The 18,958-nt window shown below is 37.1% G+C and overlaps 4 protein-coding genes and 1 non-coding gene across 6 annotated transcripts; 3 read left to right on the top strand and 2 right to left on the bottom strand.

Moving 5' to 3' along the window:
* Nucleotides 2,439-6,142, top strand: LOC18607708 (xylulose kinase). 2 transcript variants are annotated; one of them, XM_007041997.2, is made up of 9 exons: nt 2,439-2,531; nt 2,764-3,005; nt 3,256-3,395; nt 3,493-3,745; nt 3,859-3,991; nt 4,363-4,451; nt 4,763-5,040; nt 5,442-5,511; nt 5,620-6,142. In XM_007041997.2, exons 1-9 carry the CDS (start codon nt 2,465-2,467, stop codon nt 5,806-5,808), a joined length of 1,461 nt encoding a protein of 486 aa, XP_007042059.2. In that variant the 5' UTR covers nt 2,439-2,464; the 3' UTR covers nt 5,809-6,142. The 2 variants fall into 2 exon arrangements, with proteins under 2 accessions (XP_007042059.2, XP_017972044.1); XM_018116555.1 differs by lacking the exon at nt 2,439-2,531 and having other exon boundaries at nt 3,252-3,395.
* On the top strand, nt 7,314-9,367 carry LOC18607707 (protein terminal ear1 homolog). Its single transcript, XM_007041995.2, has 4 exons — nt 7,314-7,984; nt 8,436-8,573; nt 8,718-8,859; nt 8,976-9,367. Exons 1-4 carry the CDS (start codon nt 7,314-7,316, stop codon nt 9,153-9,155), a joined length of 1,131 nt encoding a protein of 376 aa, XP_007042057.2. The 3' UTR covers nt 9,156-9,367.
* Nucleotides 10,436-10,507, bottom strand: TRNAP-CGG. Its single transcript has one exon. It is a non-coding gene; the product is annotated as a tRNA-Pro (tRNA).
* Nucleotides 10,584-12,404, top strand: LOC18607706. The gene is made up of 3 exons (XM_018115685.1): nt 10,584-11,132; nt 11,721-11,927; nt 12,056-12,404. Exons 1-3 carry the CDS (start codon nt 10,611-10,613, stop codon nt 12,116-12,118), a joined length of 792 nt encoding a protein of 263 aa, XP_017971174.1. The 5' UTR covers nt 10,584-10,610; the 3' UTR covers nt 12,119-12,404.
* LOC18607705 (protein DETOXIFICATION 46, chloroplastic) lies at nt 12,511-18,478 on the bottom strand. The gene is made up of 14 exons (XM_018115684.1): nt 16,843-18,478; nt 16,570-16,664; nt 15,998-16,106; nt 15,780-15,835; nt 15,445-15,500; nt 15,127-15,265; nt 14,839-14,976; nt 14,681-14,749; nt 14,480-14,590; nt 14,108-14,236; nt 13,820-13,897; nt 13,322-13,393; nt 13,165-13,227; nt 12,511-13,080 (listed from the first exon to the last, which is right to left on the bottom strand). Exons 1-14 carry the CDS (start codon nt 17,282-17,284, stop codon nt 12,979-12,981), a joined length of 1,659 nt encoding a protein of 552 aa, XP_017971173.1. The 5' UTR covers nt 17,285-18,478; the 3' UTR covers nt 12,511-12,978.

Genomic DNA, 18,958 nt, shown 5'->3' with positions numbered 1-18,958 from the left:
GAACTCAAATTAATTTTGACAATTCACCTTATGTGTGTGATCCATTAGGTTCTCAACATGTTGACAATAAATATAAATTAATTCAATTAATAATTTATATTTATATTTATAAATCATGAACGGTATCTAGCAATACATCATGACCACCCAAATGTCAAGGGAGTCAATATGATTTGACTAACCTTTCAATGTACAATATCTCAGTGTAATTTGATCATTTCATCATATATCCCAGATAGATAAAAAGTCTTACTCGGTGTCTACTTTCTAACTTATCCATATTAGTCATGTAGCTTTTATATTGATCTATCAAGATTGCCTTGGCCAAGGACTTTTAATCAATATAAGCCAGGAGCAAATGAGATATGTCCCCTTCAAATCACTTGGGGTGATGAATCATCTTTGAACTACTCATTTATCTTCGCATGTTTCATGCATACTCAAAAGCACCCTGTTTAAGCATCTAGTCATCTTAAAACCAGTAGAGGTGAAATCAAAGCATGACAATTCACATACAATATGACTTGATATCATAAGTCTAAGGATTACTTACACTACTGACACATGAGAGCATTTCTATAAACACTTGAGTGAAATACCAAGTGAAACTCTCATAGCGGGTCATGTTCAGTAAACTTGTTTCTTAACAAGCACTTACATACTATCCTCAAGTATCTCACATACTTTAACTTATGAGATCAATTGCTTACTTCTAAAGTAAGGAGGCTTAGCGCGTACTAGTCTTTGAGCATTGTCAATGCCCTTATTATTAACAATACAATGACTAGTAACATATTTAGGAACAAGGCTTTGATGCATAAGAATCTCATAATTATAACCTTATTATTGACTTTATCTACATAAGTCTCTCATAATTATTTATAAATAAACTCGTGGACAAAGAAATACCTCATACATTATATAAAATATCCATAATGTATTTAATATGAAATATTTATAATTAATATAGTGTTTTACAAGCACAAAATCAATTGGCTTACAGGGCTTATATTAACAACTATAATAAGTCATAATAACTATTTATGTTTTATTTCATTCATCATATCAAATTACATAATAATAATTTTTTTTATTTTTACATTATTTTATTTTCATAGAATAGTTATTCTATTCAATTTTTGTCTATTTCACAAATCATGCCCTTAGGATTCAATATGTTCACTAAAGGATAAGAAAAAGCATGAGAATTTTCGCTCTTTCTCTCTCTTAAGGTTTCAATAGTACTTTTTTTCTCTTAAAGATTCAACTCTTGAAGAACAAGAAAAAAACTTGAAAATTACATTAAACATTTAATTGAAATGTATATATCTCATATTTTAAAAAACTAAAATTAAATCAACACTTACACAATTTTCAAATATCGAACTAATTGTTTTCCTTTCTTAAAAAAGACTTTCACATAAAGAACTTTCTATTTTCTCCTTTTTCTACATTAGAAAAATTTACTAAATTTGGCGTTAATCATCGAAAGATTTGACTTGAACGGGAGAAATCTTGTAGTGATTGTAGTTTATACCAAACTTTTTTATTTTGTTTCGAGCAAATACCCGCAAAATTATTAGGTGGAGTTTGGACAGTTCTTTTGTACAATAATTACGTTCTGCTTACATGGGACACACACATGTAGATAACGAGCAATTCCTTAAGAGACCCTACGACAAGGATAGATGACTGCCAAGCATACAAAAAGTAAAACAATGACATGAAACTATGATCACCATGGAATGTGCTAGTTCAATTAATCTGATAAAATCTTTTACTCTTATAGCTGTATCTAGTTAAGAATTCGAGCGTGCTATCAAGAGGAAAAAGAAAAGGTGTACGGGGAGGGGGAGGGGGAGGAGGAGGAAGAGGAAGCAGATGGGCTAGTCACTTTCCCATGATCTGGATATTGGAGAATGTTGTTCGACCCGTAGAGCCCAATAACTTGCCAATTCAAGCAAAGGCCCAGAGGTCATATTCAGAGTTATTGGTTTTGTAATTTGCTGATAAATTGACTATTTAGTATTTACATGCTTGTGATAAGAAGAAATGGGTGGTAGTTAAAAGTCAATTTTCTTGTCGGAAGTTTACCCAATTTTTGTCATTCCTCAGATCAGATTAACCATTGCAGTGTCATTCTTTCTCGCTTATGGAAGCCAATGTCCAACATAAGAAGCAAGCAGTAAAGTATTTATTCCAAGGTATATTACTAAAACATCATAAATTTCTTACGATATCTTAAACACAACTTGGTTTATATACGAGCATTTGCTATTTGAGAATTAATGAAGTTCAACAATCAAAGAATAAAAGAAGGTTAGCCTGGGCCAAGCCTATATTCGAGCCCAATCCAATTCAAGGGCCTAATCCGAACCACAATCAATCCATAGAACAATCCAACACTTGTAATTTCGCTTATCCATTACAAACTTCAGAGGGAAAGTGGTAGACGTGCCAAAACATGCTTGGTTCAATTAGCTGTTCCTCGCTCTCTACACAAGTTCTCTATCCATCTCCCCCCAAACCAGGTACTTTTTCCATCTCAACCATCACTTCAGACATTTCTTGCAATAAATTTTTAGTGTTAGATGTCTTGATTTGTATACTTTCTGCATGCTAATATTTTCCAGCAAACTGTAAGATTTGTTTTTTTTTTTTAATTTTAAAAAATAGTTATTCGACATGAATAAAATGCGAGTCCTATGGTCATCTAGGGATTTAGCTGAGTGTAACATGATACATATATATATATATATCCAGGATGTTGTACTGCAAGGAGGTTGCTTGTAAGAACTGGGCCATGCGAGAATAGCGTTGAGAAATCAGCAAGGCTGAAGACAATGGTGGTTGGATGTAAGAAAGAGAATCAAGAAGTGGGTTTTCAAGCTAGTGAGCGGCTTTATCTTGGAATGGATTTTGGTACATCTGGAGCTAGGTTTGCTTTGATTGACAAGCAAGGGACAATTCATGCTGAAGGGAAGAGACAGTATCCTCAATACATGGTTAGAGCTAAGAACCCTTGACAACTTCATCTCAATATAATACTTCATTCTAGTATTAGTTGGTAATATTTCTTTGAAATTGCTTGAATGATTTAAAATTTACATAGAATTGCAAACCTTTTAGAGTTCAAATTGGGCATGCTTGTTTACTTTTGTTTCCCATGTGTTCAATTATGTGCATGAAGAAGAAGAAAATGGTGCTTGTTTGCACCCTGCCATATTGATTATGTTGTTTCTGTTGTCTAGAAAGAGGGAAAAAACAATGGATTGGGCACAGTCATGGAAAACAACTCTTTTCTCACTGCTTGAAGATATTCCTGTTCATCTTCGTCCACACGTTGCTTCCATTTCTCTTGATGGGACTTCTGCAACTACTCTCATTATTGATAGGTGATTATCTAAGAAAATATTTGCTGATCCATGTAGTATTTTCCTTCTCATTTACTGGATTGGATTTCAGTGTGGTATCTGAATGTATCACCTGCAGCAATACAGGAGAACCATTAGCCAGACCTTACCTCTACAATGAGAGTTGTCCCGATGCTTTACCAGCAATAAAGTCCATTGCTCCTGTAAACCATACAGTTTGCTCTGGTTCCTCTACCCTGTGCAAGCTTGTTTCATGGTGGAACAATGACAATTCAGACAAAACATCGACGATATTACTGCATCAAGCTGATTGGTTGTTGTGGCTTCTCCATGGGCAGCTTGGAGTTTCTGATTACAATAATGCTTTGAAGGTTGTCGAATAAATCATTAGTCATAACTTTAGGATTTTAATTCCTACTGGTAATCTGCAAGCTTCAGCAAATTTAAGCAATGAATGATGATGCAATTGCTCCTATGTGTCTAGGTTGGTTATGATCCTGAACTGGACTCCTATCCACGTTGGCTGTTATCTCAGCCTTATTCGCGACTTTTACCTGTGGTCAAAGCTCCTGGAACTTCGATCGCCCATTTGAAAGGGGATGTTAGAACACTATTTGGTATGCATTTGTTCCATCAAATAGCTTCTATGCCTCCCTAGATGGTTCAAAGGGCAGATAATTGTGTGGTTTAAGAATGATAGTTTGTTTGGCAGTTTGCACTGGTAGAATGTGAGGTTCTGCATTCTTATTAGACAAAGTAAAATTTGATATTTTGCACTGCTTAAAGAGTTCAGCATTATGAAGTTTTAATATCTTTGAGTTTTATAATTATTTCTTCTGAAAAAGAGAAATAGTTGAAACTTTTGATAAGGAAAAAATTGGAAAATTATGCAGTAATTGTTCTGGATTTATGTGTTCATGATTGCATGTTAAACCTGCCCTCAACTTCTGAAACTGCAATTAATAGTTTATAAAATACATCATAGCAGGTTTTTCAGAAGATTGCATTGTATGTACTGGGACCACTGATAGCATAGCAGCCTTTCTTGCAGCACGTGCAACAAAACCTGGGAAAGCGGTTAGAATTTCATCATTTGGCTTTGATTTGTGTTTATCAGGAAAAAGGAAGTGGCTTTTTGTTGCTTGGCATACAGATTCATCAAGCTGTCTCCTATGACCTTGATAGTCTTCCTCAATCCGGTCATATTTAGTTCATTGTTGCCAAAGTAAATATAGGCAGACATCTTTCTGCTATAATTCTGTTTATGATACTCTTATTTTGTCTGGCCTGCTATGGTGCATTTTACTTCATTTTTTAGAGACTTTAATTACAATTACCATGTTTGTATTTCTATGAGTTTCGTGAATTACACATTATTTCTTATGTAGGTCACCTCTTTGGGTTCAACCCTTGCAATTAAACTGCTAAGTACAACTAGGATAGAGGATGCAAGATATGGGGTGTATAGTCATCGCCTTGATGATAAGTGGCTTGTTGGAGGAGCTTCAAATACTGGTGGAGCAGTTCTTAAGGAAATTTTCACTGACGAGCAATTGGAAAAACTGAGTGAACATATTAATCCCATGGAGAGCTCTCCCTTAAACTACTATCCACTAAAATCAGTCGGAGAGAGATTCCCTGTGGCAGATCCTATGATGGAGCCAAGGTATTTAATCTCTCTCTCTCTTCCCATTAGAACATTCACATATTCTATGTAGTTCTTGAGAAGGATACTTCTCATAAGGATTTTTTATATGATTGCAAGTTCTGATTCCTACTTCCACTGTAATCTGCTAGATATTTTAGAAGCATAATATCTAGGTTAGTTGACTGCATAAGGAACTCAGTGAGTATAGTGTGTTTCATGATGTGAATTATGAAATGCTTCGGACCTTATTTCCGCCATTTAACCAATGCAGATTAATATGACAGCAATAGTTTCTATAGAAGAATATCTTCCATGCCTGTGTTTTTGTTCCTTTTCCAATTTACATTATGTGTAGTCTCATATAGGACTAGTGGTTCAATCGGGTTGAATTGAAAAAACTGTTTTTCAATTTTGTGCAGGTTACATCCACGCCCAGAAAGTGATGTAGTGTACTTGCATGGTATTTTGGAATCAATTGCCCGTATAGAGGTACGGAGAGGGCCCTTGTTTAAGATTTATATGCTTGTAAGGAGGAGGCATGCCTTGCCGCTGATGAAGGTTATTCTAAAATGCACATTCTTTTGATACTGTATTCAGGCAAAGGCCTACATCTTGTTGAAGGATCTAGGAGCAACCCAAGTGGAGGAGGTGTTCACCGCCGGGGGTGGTGCAAAAAACGACAAATGGACAAAGATCCGAGAGAGAATACTTGGTTTACCCGTGAGTCAAGCAACTCAGACAGAGGCTGCATACGGAGCTGCTTTGTTGGCAATGAAGGGTGCCTAATAGATGTAGTGGCTAGTGAGAGCCTTCATTTTGAAGGATCAAGTATATAAACTACGGGTAATGTCATTAATTTTGGTGAAATAAGTTGTGATTATGTGCCTTTTCCGCTTGCATAATTTGTTATAATTCCTCCCTCCGATTCCCTCTTGTAGTTTAGGAGTAAGGTCAGTTAATTTCAACTGGAACCTGTTGTTTCCAACCCCACCTGTACAATATGCCAAAATAATGAACATGAGACATCAAACTATAATTGACCAATGCTGAGAATAAAGCCGGTTGACTTGGTGTATTCGAATATTTGTCCACTAAGTATAGTAACTACTCCTTTCTCCACCGTCTTAAGGTCTCCACGGGCAGAATATTCATTATTTTTGAGATATTTTATTCTAAATCTTATTATTTGATAAGATATACTTTTTTGATAAATATTTGATTAGTTTTTGATATGTTACTTGAATTGGTACTCAAATATTTTAAACATTATCCATTAAATATTCTATTAAAGTAAATTTAAAATTGATTTGTATATATTATTAATAAAAATTAAAATTAATAAATTAAAATTAATTCATAAAAATAAATTAGAGTTTAAAATTATATTTAAAATAATTAATTAATTTTAATAAAGTATTATGTTATTTATAAAGAATTTATAAGTAAAAATAACATATAAAACTATAATTTAATATTAATATTTATTATTTATTATCAAATTCGAATAATAAATATCTTAATATTATTACTTAAACTCACAATAAAGATTTTATTATTGGAATTTGATTATAAAATATTATGATTTTAATTGATTAAATCAAATAATATAAACTATCCCATTAAAATATATGCATCGCCGTCCAGGATGACTTGCTGGCCAACATGCTTCCCAACATCCAAAAGCAGTAGGAAGAACAAATTAGAAACCCGTAACAACGTGCAACAAATCCAAGACGGCGGCGTTTGTCCAAAGACTAAAGTGTTGCCACCAAATGTGAAAATTGGAGGAGGCTAGCCCAATTTGATTGCCAACCATCAAATGAAGATTTGATACGAAATGAGTAATAGCCAACGGTGGGAGGTGAGGCTAAAGAGTACTGAATTCTGACCGACTGACAACAGCTTCTTGTCTCATAAATGAAGGGAACATTCGCCGTCAGTTTCTCACATTGTCCGGTTACTTCTCTCCAGCATTCGAATACGATCTTCTCTTTTGCCACCAAATCCAGGCATTCAATGGCTCGTGTATATTTTTAATCATCACCTGTATCTTTCCTTGACAGAAGGTCTCATAACGCGCCTTCTCTCACGCGCTGGTTGCTTCTTTAAATTCATTTTTCAAATCATATTGTATACATATTTATACTAACAATATATATCAAAATTACCGGATAAATTTAAATTGGATAGTGAGAAGAAAAAGAAAGGGGTACGTACAGCTCAGATATATAGCTAGAAGGTCATGGGCCAGTGGACATGCTTTGGAGCTGTACTACTGTTTTACGGTGAACATGGGGGAAAGAACTGATGTTGCTCAAACTCAAAGTAGCTTAAACCCAGAAGCTCCGGAGTTCTTCCCTGCTAGAAATGCTCTAGTTTCAGATCCTTGTCCCGTGTTTTCACCCCAAAACCCTCCTTTACTTCACTATCAAACCCTACCATCTCCTTATCCCCATGCTTTCTCGGCTCCACTCTTCTCTCACCCTTTTTGCCCCTACCCACATCAACATGCGGTACCGCTCCATTTCTTCACCCCAGAGAAGGCGGCTGCTGCTGCGTCGGTGACTGAACCGTTCTCTTCCTTGCTGGAACCTTTGAACACTGAGATGGTGCTTGAAGAAGAAGAAGCGCAGAAGCACAAAGTCATGGGTCGAAAGGAAAACGTGGGAGGTGCCAGGGGAAGCAATAGAAGTAAGCATTTTTTGAGGAATAAAAGATATGGGAAAGAAGGGTTTGTAAGGGCTGATCAGAGTCAATCGCGCAAGAAATACTGGAGGGCTAAGCCTAGTAGTGATGCTGGAGACCAGCAGTTTGGTAGAAATTTTGAAGCTTCGTTTGAGTACCCGAGGAAGGTTCAAGTTTGGGCCGGTAATAACAAGAGAGAGAAACATCCACCGATTCCACTAAAATATGATGGAAAGGAAACGACGATCATGATAAGGAACATACCAAACAGATACACGTATGATCATTTGGTTTCTTTTCATATACCAAACAGATACAATGCATTTCAGCCGTTTTTTTGTTTCTTTTGGCGACAAAGGCAGCTAAATTAAATGATATAGGTTGAAGTATTTTTTAGTTGTTTTTTCTTTTTTCTTGTAATTAAGTTTGAGCATTTATTCCATCAGTTTTGTGTCTATCTTTGCTGTGTTTAATACTTCGAGGATGGATCCTTGGGGTTGCCCAATGAGTTAGACGAACTTGGCACGTGGATTTTGGTCTTCTTTATATTCTTTTGATTTCTTTGCCCAAAACATTGGGATGAACAGTTCGTCCATTTCTTGGGTTTTGAATCTTTTGATACTGTCTGGTAACTGATGGGTCGTTTCCTTTTTTTTTTCTTCTAAATTTTAATTCTACTCTTTTAATTTCTCGCTTACTCCTGAATTCAGTACTTTGGCTTCCTGCAGGCGGGAGATGTTGAAGGATTTTCTTGACCAGCATTGCATGCTGACGAATAGAGATCAGGTACAATCCCAGAATGGTGATGCAGATGAAGAACCTTTATTGTCAGCGTTCGATTTCCTGTACCTTCCGATAGATTTTGTGTATGTTACAGAAATTCTCATATATCCCTCAATAATTTTATAATCCAATTACTCTACTTTGTTTCTTTTTATTTCTTATACCGTTTGCACTTCTGTGCTTTTTCTTTCGAGTTTTGATGAGAGTGATAATGTCATGGTTTGCAGTACCAAGTCAAACAAGGGTTATGCATTTGTAAACTTCACAAACCCACAAGCCGCTAGGAAGTTTTTCGATGCATGGCACCATAAACGTTGGCAATGTTTTCAGTCACACAAGATTTGTGAAATATATTGTGCTAAACTCCAGGTAGGTATATTATATATATATAAACCTAACAATGTTTACTCTCACGTTAAAAACGTTCTTCTATTTCAGTATTTCAGTTTCACACAACTTATGTAGGGTTATTAAACATTTAACAGGGCATGGAGCAGTTGGTGAAGCACTTTGAGAGGATGGAATTTCCTTCTGAGGACTTCCAACCAGTGAGCTTCGACCCATCTCGTGACGGTTCAAAGCAATTGGCGGAAGAAACCAGAGTCGGAAGATGCAGAGGCTCTAGGTGTACCAAACCAAATCTAAGCCACCAGCTGATGACATGACTGGCATACGTATGAGTCAATAGTGGTGGTGGTGGGGGGTTGTTGATCATTCTTCTGTTTAGTTCTGTTTGGGTCCATTCTGGTTCGCTTTGCAAGGTTTTAGTCTTTGGTCACGATATGGCAGTAGGAGATTAAAATTGTAAAAGGGTGGACCTTGGCACCTGGATCTGATGAGAAATCAAAGGGTAGGTGGTGGGGTCCACCCTATAGATGGATGGTTGTGATAGGGTGGGTTGGTTTGTCTCTGCAATACGTCTTTTTCTTTGGATATAGATTGTCTGCAAGGGGACTGTGACCCCTCTTTTCTAACATGTCCAAAAGCTTTGGGTACTTTCAGTGGCAGAGTTAGTATTTTCCATTGCGATTGTTGAGCCCACTCTCTTTTCTACTTTTGGTTCCTTCGTCATTCACTGTAACCACTGTCTATTCCTGGTTTAGCTCTCATCAAAAGAAGCGCGGTGCATGAAAAGCTATTAATAAGTAAGCCTAGTAGCCCTTTTCTCCAAGTAACTAAAAAAGCTGCATAAAATTGTTGGGTTTTCGCTTGACAGGGTTTTTCGGGCAGCATTCAAGCGAATTCGTATGATAAAATTGCTGCTTTCTACTTTGTTTTGTAGCGGAAAAACAAAAAGGTCTTTAAAATGCCATTTCACCAAAAATTTGAAGCAGCACTTAAATCACTCTTCTGAATGGATCGTTTTAGGAAGCTGTGCGTCTTCAGTCTTCCAATTGATCAAAGTCCAGCATTTTGTCACCTCCTTCCTTCATGTTTGGAGGGACCTCACAGCTTTGGTTTATGTTAATTGGTATCCATTCATACTTACCACTTATGGTTGAATATCTATGAAACAAATTAGAACAAGGGCATTGAAAGCCTTTAGCCTTCATTTACAGCTACCTTGTGGCCTCTGTTGCTCTACTAGCAAGACTACACTAAGCCTGCCTTCATACTTATGATCTTTCAGTAGATTGTTGTACAGTTAAAACTTCAAGTTTGGCTTGGGCATGAAGAAGTGTGAAGAGTGGATATGAATAAAAAGATGGGAGAGTCGACTTTGAAACGAAACTTGGGGCTGCTGACTTCCTGATTGCTGATTTCATGTTCTTGAGCAACGTAAAAATTATACGGTATGTATCCCCTTCTATATCTAAACAGCTTTCTCAGACTCTTAATCATTGATTTGATGAGGTAAAACGTGATGAGATGGGCAAACCCCTATAGCCTAGGCGTCTAAGACGCTTAAAAGTACAAAAATGGTATAATAAAGCAAACCAATTAAGGGGTGTTGCGAGAATCGAACTCGCGACCTCTCGCACCCGAAGCGAGAATCATACCACTAGACCAAACACCCACGATAATAAATGTTTCCTTAAGTTCTATATTAAATTATCGATACCAATGTTATCATTAAGTATCTTTTGTAGCAGAAAGAAGACCACATTCCTGAGACAGTAATGGCGGCAACACTTAGCCTCTACCTGAGATCTCTTTGCATCTCAATCTCAAGATTCCACAATAAAATCATTCAAAGGCCCCTTTGTTCTTCTTCTCTTTCATCCTTCTCTTCGCTCACTTTCCCTCAAGCCCAATCTCTCTCTATTACCAATTCCTCAAATTCAAACCACAGTAACAATTACCCTTTATCCTTGCTAGAGAAAGAACTAGAACAAGACGAAGAACAAGTATTTGACTCTGAAGCTGAAGAACGTGATAGCAATGATGATGAGGATGGTTTTGGGATTGAAAATGCTGAAGAGGGTACCCCGGTAAATTTGGGTTTGGAGGTGATTGCGAAAAATTCCGAGGTTAACAAAGTGAAACTACCGAATCTAACGGTTAAGGAAAAGAAAGAACTGGCTTCTTATGCACACAGTTTAGGGAAGAAGTTAAAGTCTCAACTGGTGGGTAAATCTGGTGTTACTGATAATGTCGTGTTCTCTTTTCTAGAGACTCTTGAAGCCAATGAACTTCTAAAGGTACCGTCTTTTCTTTCTTTCTTTTGAAGGGTTTTAATTTGTGAATTTTGCTGTTCAGGGTTTAGGGTTTTAGTCTTTTGACTGTGTTAATGGATACTTTTTAGTTATTAAAACTAGTGGTCTGTCTGAATTGTTATAGGAAATGAAAACTGATACTTTGAATTTGATGTTTTGCTTACTGATTGTGCAGCTTAAAATTATTGTTCCAGGTCATTTGAGTACCATTATAAGCTAATGGCTAGTAAATGTCAGGTTTTTGTAAGTGCCTTTGCTTTGGGTTAGACTGTGTTCCTCGAGTCTTTAGTTCATGCAGCTTTAGATTGTAGCTGGTGAGATGCTTGTCACTACTACATATCCTTCTGCGTAGAGAATTAATGCGGGTGGACAAAAGAAGTATCAAATATGACAACTTGATTCCAAGTTCTTTGGGAAGATTAGTTCACACACACCGATGTTAAATGTTTGTTAGAGATTGATACTGTTAGTGGTGAAAGAGGCAGTGAGATTCCCTGCCTATTGATCTTTTTGTTGAGTGTAAGTTGAGAAATATTTGTATTTCTTATTTTTTAACTAGAACTTTGTGAATAGGTCAAAATTCACAATACCTGTCCAGGAGAGCTAGAGGATGTGGTGAACCAACTGGAGCAAGCAACTGGTTCTGTTGTGGTTGGTCAAATTGGCCGAACTGTGATCATATACAGGCCTAGTCTCACCAAAATGAAAGTTGAGGAGAAAAAGAGGGAGTCTCAGAGAGTTTTTATGAGAAGGCAGTCAAGGATGAAACCTGCATTGATGGTAAAGACAAAAGAGAACAACAATATATATCTGGAAATTTACTCACTTCTTTAATTTTTAGTGATTCAAATGCACATTATTGTAGCATGTTGCAAGACCTCACTAATTCTCTTCTGTAAAATATGCAGCAGCAGAAAGGACCATCGCCCAGATCATCTGGACGTGGTAGAAGGGGAACCAGCAAGGTTTGAACGCTGTTTTTCTGCAACTGGGTTGGCTTGCGCTTTTCGGGATGCCATTTCCATGACAGGGTTTGCTTGATGAAAGAGAACATTTGGCTCATTGCTAGATATGATGTATGTAACGTTCAGACAAACTGGAGATGGGTTAAAGGACAGGGTTGATTGAGGAATGCAAAGCTCATGTTTATGTAGTAGTTTGTAGCTTCCGACCATAGGTAGAATTATGTGCAATTTGAACAAGTGCCTTGGCGATTGTCAATTGACCCGCAGTTGAAACAGTTTTGATCTGTCTTTCCCTCCCAAGATTGAAAAGGGTGTGAATGAGCCACGCTTAAGCAGGTTTGGGGTCCTGCCGAATGTGGGATCAGGCCTGAGTAGTCATCCAAATTGACTCGAAGGCCTCAAGAATTACTAATATTTATTTATTTAAAAAAATTAATGTACATATTTTAATGATCTTTGAATGAAATTGGAATAAAATGCATTATCCTAAAACTAGCACAGCTCTGATCTGCAGCCTTGGGGCCGTTTACCTGGCCCGTTGATAACTCCATTAAAAATGTAGCAGGCATCAAAATCAGCTTAACGTAATAAATGGGTTGGAATTCCGTGTGGGTTGATAACATGCAGTAATGAGAATTAAGATTTCGCAATTACAATTGGCTGTTGAAATAAAAGAGAAAGGATCCTAAAAGCCTCATCGGAGGCATAAAAGAATCATGAGGACCTAATCCTCATTGGCCAACGATAAAATGCGTAGGCTGATTCTGCAGTAGCTCAATCAAAGTTAGAGGTGAGAAGTGAGGAATTTGATTCTCCAGCAAAGGGCAGCTGATTGTACCTCTGATTCATCTCATAACAATGATAAACTAGGCAGCTTTTAGATTCTCCTGTCTATACTTGTTCAAATCTTCAGAGTCAAGTATGCCATGAGCTGAAAGAAGGCGTTGGAGAGAGAGGAAAAATCGAGCCTGGAATCGAAAAAGAAAGTTGCTTTCAAGTTGATCCAAGTAGGTATCATATGCATCATTGCAGAGTGAGGATAGTGCTCTTACCCATTGAAATCCTAAGAGGGTATACCAGCAACCTGGCAAGCCATACCCTCCGCTGCTTAGCAGCTGGCACCAAGAGTAGAAACAGTGGAGCATAATGGATGAGCAATTTGAATAAGTTTTAAGAAAGAAAATAAAGGACTTTGAAACAGATCCTCACCAGTAGTACGACAGCACCCAAAGAAAAGCATCCACTCATTGATAAGCTAACAAATTTAAGATCTCGCCTTGCCTGCAAGGGGAAATGTTATAATGCTAGAATATGAGCTTGAATATAAAATTCTAGATGCTCTAATGTAACCGCTTTATCATGAAGCATTGAACCATGAATAATATAGATAATGGCTGAAGCAAACTAGGACTGAGAATCATATCAGCAAAGAAACTGCTCACCACCCTCTGGATTTAGTTCCCAAACAACAAAAGCAAGTAAAAGTGGCAGTTTTCTTAGTGATCAACTTTAGATGATCTTTACGCGAGCAAAATTAGTGGAAGACATCAGATTTCGGCACCCATCTGATAATATTATGCATATTATGAGCTACCAGACTGGCACTTCAAACATAATTTCAAACAAAATCTAGGCATAGACACATAAAACAGAAACTCATGAGAACTTCATGGAAGGACTAAAAGGAAAAGGGTACATAAAACATACCAACAATGTCCCCTCAAGGCTGTGAGTGGCTGGTGTCACTGCAAGTGCAATAAAGTAAGGTGCCAGCACTTTGTGCATCTGCAATTAAGTATCCATTCTCTTCAGCTAAAGCTTGGAATTGTAGATAATGTAATCTCCTCATATTGAAAGTACTAGAGAGTTGAGACAGAGCAATACTACTCTGGATCTTTCACTTCTAACGTTTCATAGGACTACCACAGACATGGTGACAACTTGTACAAAAGGACTATAGAGAAGGTCATAAAGTTGAAAATTGCAAGAACTAACCTCCTGTACGACCTTCTGGTCAGATGTGAAGATATTGGGAAACAGCCAAGGAACTGATGTTCCAACTATACCCAATAGCAGTCCTAGGCTAGCTCCAATGATAACAAGTGACTTTAGCAGCATTCGAGCCTGTTTGACATTATAAACTTAGTAGATCGAGCAGACAAAAATTTATTCAATCTAGATGTATGATAGGACTCACACCGGAAGGTACACCCCTGCATTTATCAACAATTATAGAGAATGGCCACGTAACTAATATTATCGAAAGAAACTCTTCAGATATATTTCATAAACGTGGCTCTGAGTGGATAAAATCACCATGCAAGGATAAGATGGCTGCAGCACTAAATGAAGATTTAGCATCAGTACCTTTGGTAAACTTTTGTTGATTCCATATAGCAATTCTGGCATAAATGACTGTGCAGTTTGGGAGAGAGGCTCACCCCACACAGTGCACATGCAGTAGGTTTGAATCATGACCTCCAGTGAAGCACAGACTCAATGTTAAGAACCAACAGTTTCGAAATGAGAGAGCAAAGATATCGAAACTACCAGAGAGAATTGACTAACCTGATGAGCAGCCACAGTGTGTGTACCCATATTTGTAGCAAAATAGATAAGGAGAGCATAGAAAGCTACCTAAAACATAAAAAGGCCTACGATATATAGGTAAAAGAAAATCATAATTAAGCAAATAAAGCTTTAGAATAATCTAAAATGCAACAAACCTTTGCCATCATCATCACAAACACTGGGGCAGCAAGCCCAAAAATTGTTAGAAGGTCATTGGGTGATGGAATGGAGATTGCAAATGCATTATATCCTTTCTTGTTTAGAGAATTGATCATCATATAAGCAGCAACAACCTGGGAAATAGATTGGTTAGGATGCAACAAGGTTCAAGTTTTTAAGAAATTTGAAACTAAAGATAAAGAAAGAATCTACAAATTTGTGCAGGTTAAAATAAAGATGATTAAACTATGAATGATAAACGAAAAAGTTTTCACTGAGTATACTTGCGACACCATCGTTGCCCAAGCAGCACCAGCTATGCCATAGCCTAATAAGCTGCACGATACTATATCTCCAATTCCATTTATAGCACTGGCAACTGCCAAGGCCTTCAAAGGTCCCCAGGAATCTTTCATGCCAAGACTGGGGGAAGAAAAAGGATAAATCAGAATAAAAAAGATATGGACAAAATCCTAACATGAGTAAAAATGCATGTGCATCCCCATGTAGAAACTTTCACACCTAAAAGCTAGAAAGATGCAAATTAGGCTGTCAAAAAGGTTTAGAAAACAACCAGATTAAGAGAAATGGTGTATATCTACCTTGCACTTTGAGCAACCCATGCAACAAGAACTGCAGGCCATGCCAAGCCACGAATCTATCAACAGAAAAGATTATGTTCAATTAAAAATTAACAGAATAAAATAAGTAGAGGACGATGTCATAAACTGTTTCAAATGATTAACAGCATTAAACAGAGAGCAACATAAGAATAAAAATCCTCTAGAATATTGTTATTCTTTTTGTTTGTGAATATACTAACGGACTACAATTAACGAAAGAGGAGGGAAACAATTCCCATCTTAGACGTTATTGGAATGCTTTTAATACTTTGAAACAAGAAATGAAACACAATTAAAACTTGTCAAAGGTGAACCTGAACATATGTATTTGCTGCTGGTACAATATGTGCATTATTCGGCCCTGTAAAAGCTGGAAATTGAAAAAAAAAAAAGGAGAAAGCATGAGAAATTACTTGGTGTCATTACAGGTTCTTGTTATCCATAAGGTGATGAAAAAAAAAAAAAAACTGAATATCTAGCTAAACAGAACATGTAAACTTATGTGACAAAAGAAACATAAGCTGTCAATTACCAGTTAGTGCCCATGAACCAAAGAATTTTGTAAAGAACAGCATGAAGAAGCCACCAGTCAAACTAAGAAAAAGCAAGACAGATATTTGATGCTGCACTTCATTTTTATCCTGCACCATGGTGTGTAATTAAAATACAAAAACAAATGGCATACAACATCGAGAAACCATAATCTAATCAATTGCATTAATGACATAATCAGCATAGATAATTGCAATTGCTACAGAAAAGTACAGGCACGGCAAATTAAGACTGCCTATTGTCAAAATACATCACAGGACCGCAAAATTCATCGAGTTTTTGTTTTGATGGTAAAGCCTGCTTAATGAACATGGTTTGGTAACTTCTACTTTTCTAGCTCCTCTCATCCGCGATTAGCTCTCTCTTTTCCTTTCTGATTTAGACAGATTAGAGCTTTTCAAAAAACATTTAGACCGATTAGAAATCCAAAGGGTGTCTAACGCACTAGGTCCTTCCTTTAAACAAAGAAAACTTTGAAAGATAAAGATTGATGCTTTGATTATCTTGTAACACAAAAATAATACAACTATTTAACAGGTAGAAGAAGCTGACCTCTCTGGCAAGAGAAGTGGCAACCACATTTGATGTAGCAACAGAAAGGAACATAAATACATTACTCATATAATCACAAAGAACCGTTCCAGGGCCTGTTCATTTCCAAACCACAAGGAAACAAATCCACACTCAGCTAACAGACAAAAATATTTAGTCCCGCTTCATTTTCCAAAAAAATATAACTTCAAAGACTTTTGTCTTTCTAATTTAACCAAAAGCGCAAGATGAATACCCAAATGACAAAAAACAATCTTTAAAAAGAAAATTTACCTAAAGCAGCAAGCTCAATTAAGCTTCCCTGACCAACGACGGCAGTATCAATGAGACTCATCAATGGCCCACAAATCCAAAGCCCTGTAGCGGGGCCCGAGAACTTAACTATTTCCTTCATTTGGTTCCATAAACACTGACTTTCCAATCTTTCCTCTTCTTCTTTTTCATATCCTTGGTCGGGCGTTGAATGCCTACAGATAATATTTTCAAAGCCAGCATTTTGTTTAGTAATTTCAGTGTTGAAATGGGATAGTTCTTGGTTAGGAGCAATGCAGTTTGTAACGAAACAGTTAAGATGGTTTTTAGGAGGGAAATGAGAAATGTGGAAGCGAGGTGAAGACAGTGGTGGTGGTTTGTTGAAGAACGTTGAAAAGTAGCAAGAGCAGGGTTTAAGATTTGGGTTGTGCAGAGGAGGATAAAAGGGGTTTCTGGCTTGCATTCTTCTTAGCTAAAAGACTTGGAGCAGAGAAACCAAAAGGTAACGAAGAAAAAAGAGCAGTTACTGTTCGGAGTTCGGACAAAGAATAACAGTTGAAAGCCTAGTGCTGTTTCTATTATTGCAGTGGGCCCCAAAAGGCGTCCGACCTTCAGAAGAATCTCAGCATCTGACGGATGGTATCATCCCATGATATTCGGCCTTTGGGGTCGGTCCTGTCAAGATCTGGTTCAGCAAATCTGGTCTCAAATTTTCTGTCTGTAAATTGCAGGTTTGATAGGCACCGCAACCTTTGTCTTTGGAGTCTGAATAGTGAACTCTAATGACAAATGTTTCTTCAGACAAGGTAAAAGCTACATTTTTCCGCACCGTCAAACCTCATTTTCTCGAGTCAGGATGTCGTGATCATGTTTGTTTTCAAGTAAAAGAATTTTCAGTAATTGCAGAAGCTGCTTTTGATGAATATTAGATTAGCTAATTTCTTCAGAATCGCTTGAGGAATGGGAAATGAAGATTGGGAAAAAGAAGACGATACAGATCACTGATCATCTAGCTGATTCTGTTTGCCGTGCCTTGCTAGAAATATTATGTTCCTCATCAAGAACCTAAAGAATAACGACAGCTTGATCTTTCTTTGGCAGCTACGACACGCCAGTTTGCAAGAATTAAGCACGACTTGTCAGCAGGAAGAGTGGAGTTTGATAGCTGGTCACTTTCGGACATCCTTTTGCTTTTGGGTGGGATCTTCAACGTAAAGCAAGCCTTTTACAGATACAAGAGGCGAGGGCTAAGAGCAAGGGAAAACCGAGCCTGGAAGAGATCGTATGCAATCAAATAAGACCGTACAGCAAAAAATTTAAAACGTATGGCTACAGAGAGCTATACCTACATATTTGGAAACCAAGAATGCGAAACCTGCAGCCAGGCAAACCATATCCCCTAGTACTGCTCAGTAGCTGGTAACAGGAAAAACTGGAAAGTGAAGTTGATACACCAAAATAACCATGATCATAAAAGTTTGATGTTAGGAAATCCAAAATAAAGATCTCTACCATCAAGATCGGAGCACCCAATGTAAAGCATCGGCTCGTTGATAATCTAATGAAAATTAAGATCCTGTGCAGCCTGCAAGAGAAGAACAACATCTGATGATAGAAGCCTAGGATTCTAGGAGCTTAAGACATAAGTTTCTGACGACATTTTTGTTCAAGTGAATATGCATCTTAACTATGATTGAACAATTTCTTTTGTCAGATTCCTATTCCGAAACAGTCATAGGGCATCAAAGAAATATGATTGAAATAAAAAACGCAAAGGAATTGATTATATGACAGTCATTTTATATAATTTCTAGAGATCCCTAGAAGTCAATATCTCTTGAATAATTATATCAATCCGCAATACAACTGTTCAGAACAGTAATCAGAGGCACCCAAAAGGATCTCCAAATTTGAAAGCTTTGGTCATGATGAGCATGTGCTTAAGTAATTCTGGTTTGATGATTCATTGCAGGAAGCAGTTCTCCATGTCTTTATTATTCAGCATAAATTTTGTTGGAAGGCTGCAGATATAATGAACTCAATCAATACAGAGCAATATCTGTCATGGTACTTTTCCGATACCAATTACACTGCAGCTTCTAACAGCTGTAGCACCGGGATATCTGTTAACAAATCT

Source organism: Theobroma cacao, chromosome 2 (genome assembly GCF_000208745.1).
Source record: "Theobroma cacao cultivar B97-61/B2 chromosome 2, Criollo_cocoa_genome_V2, whole genome shotgun sequence".
Taxonomy (NCBI): Eukaryota; Viridiplantae; Streptophyta; class Magnoliopsida; order Malvales; family Malvaceae; genus Theobroma; species Theobroma cacao.
This window is presented reverse-complemented; position numbering and strand designations above follow the sequence as displayed.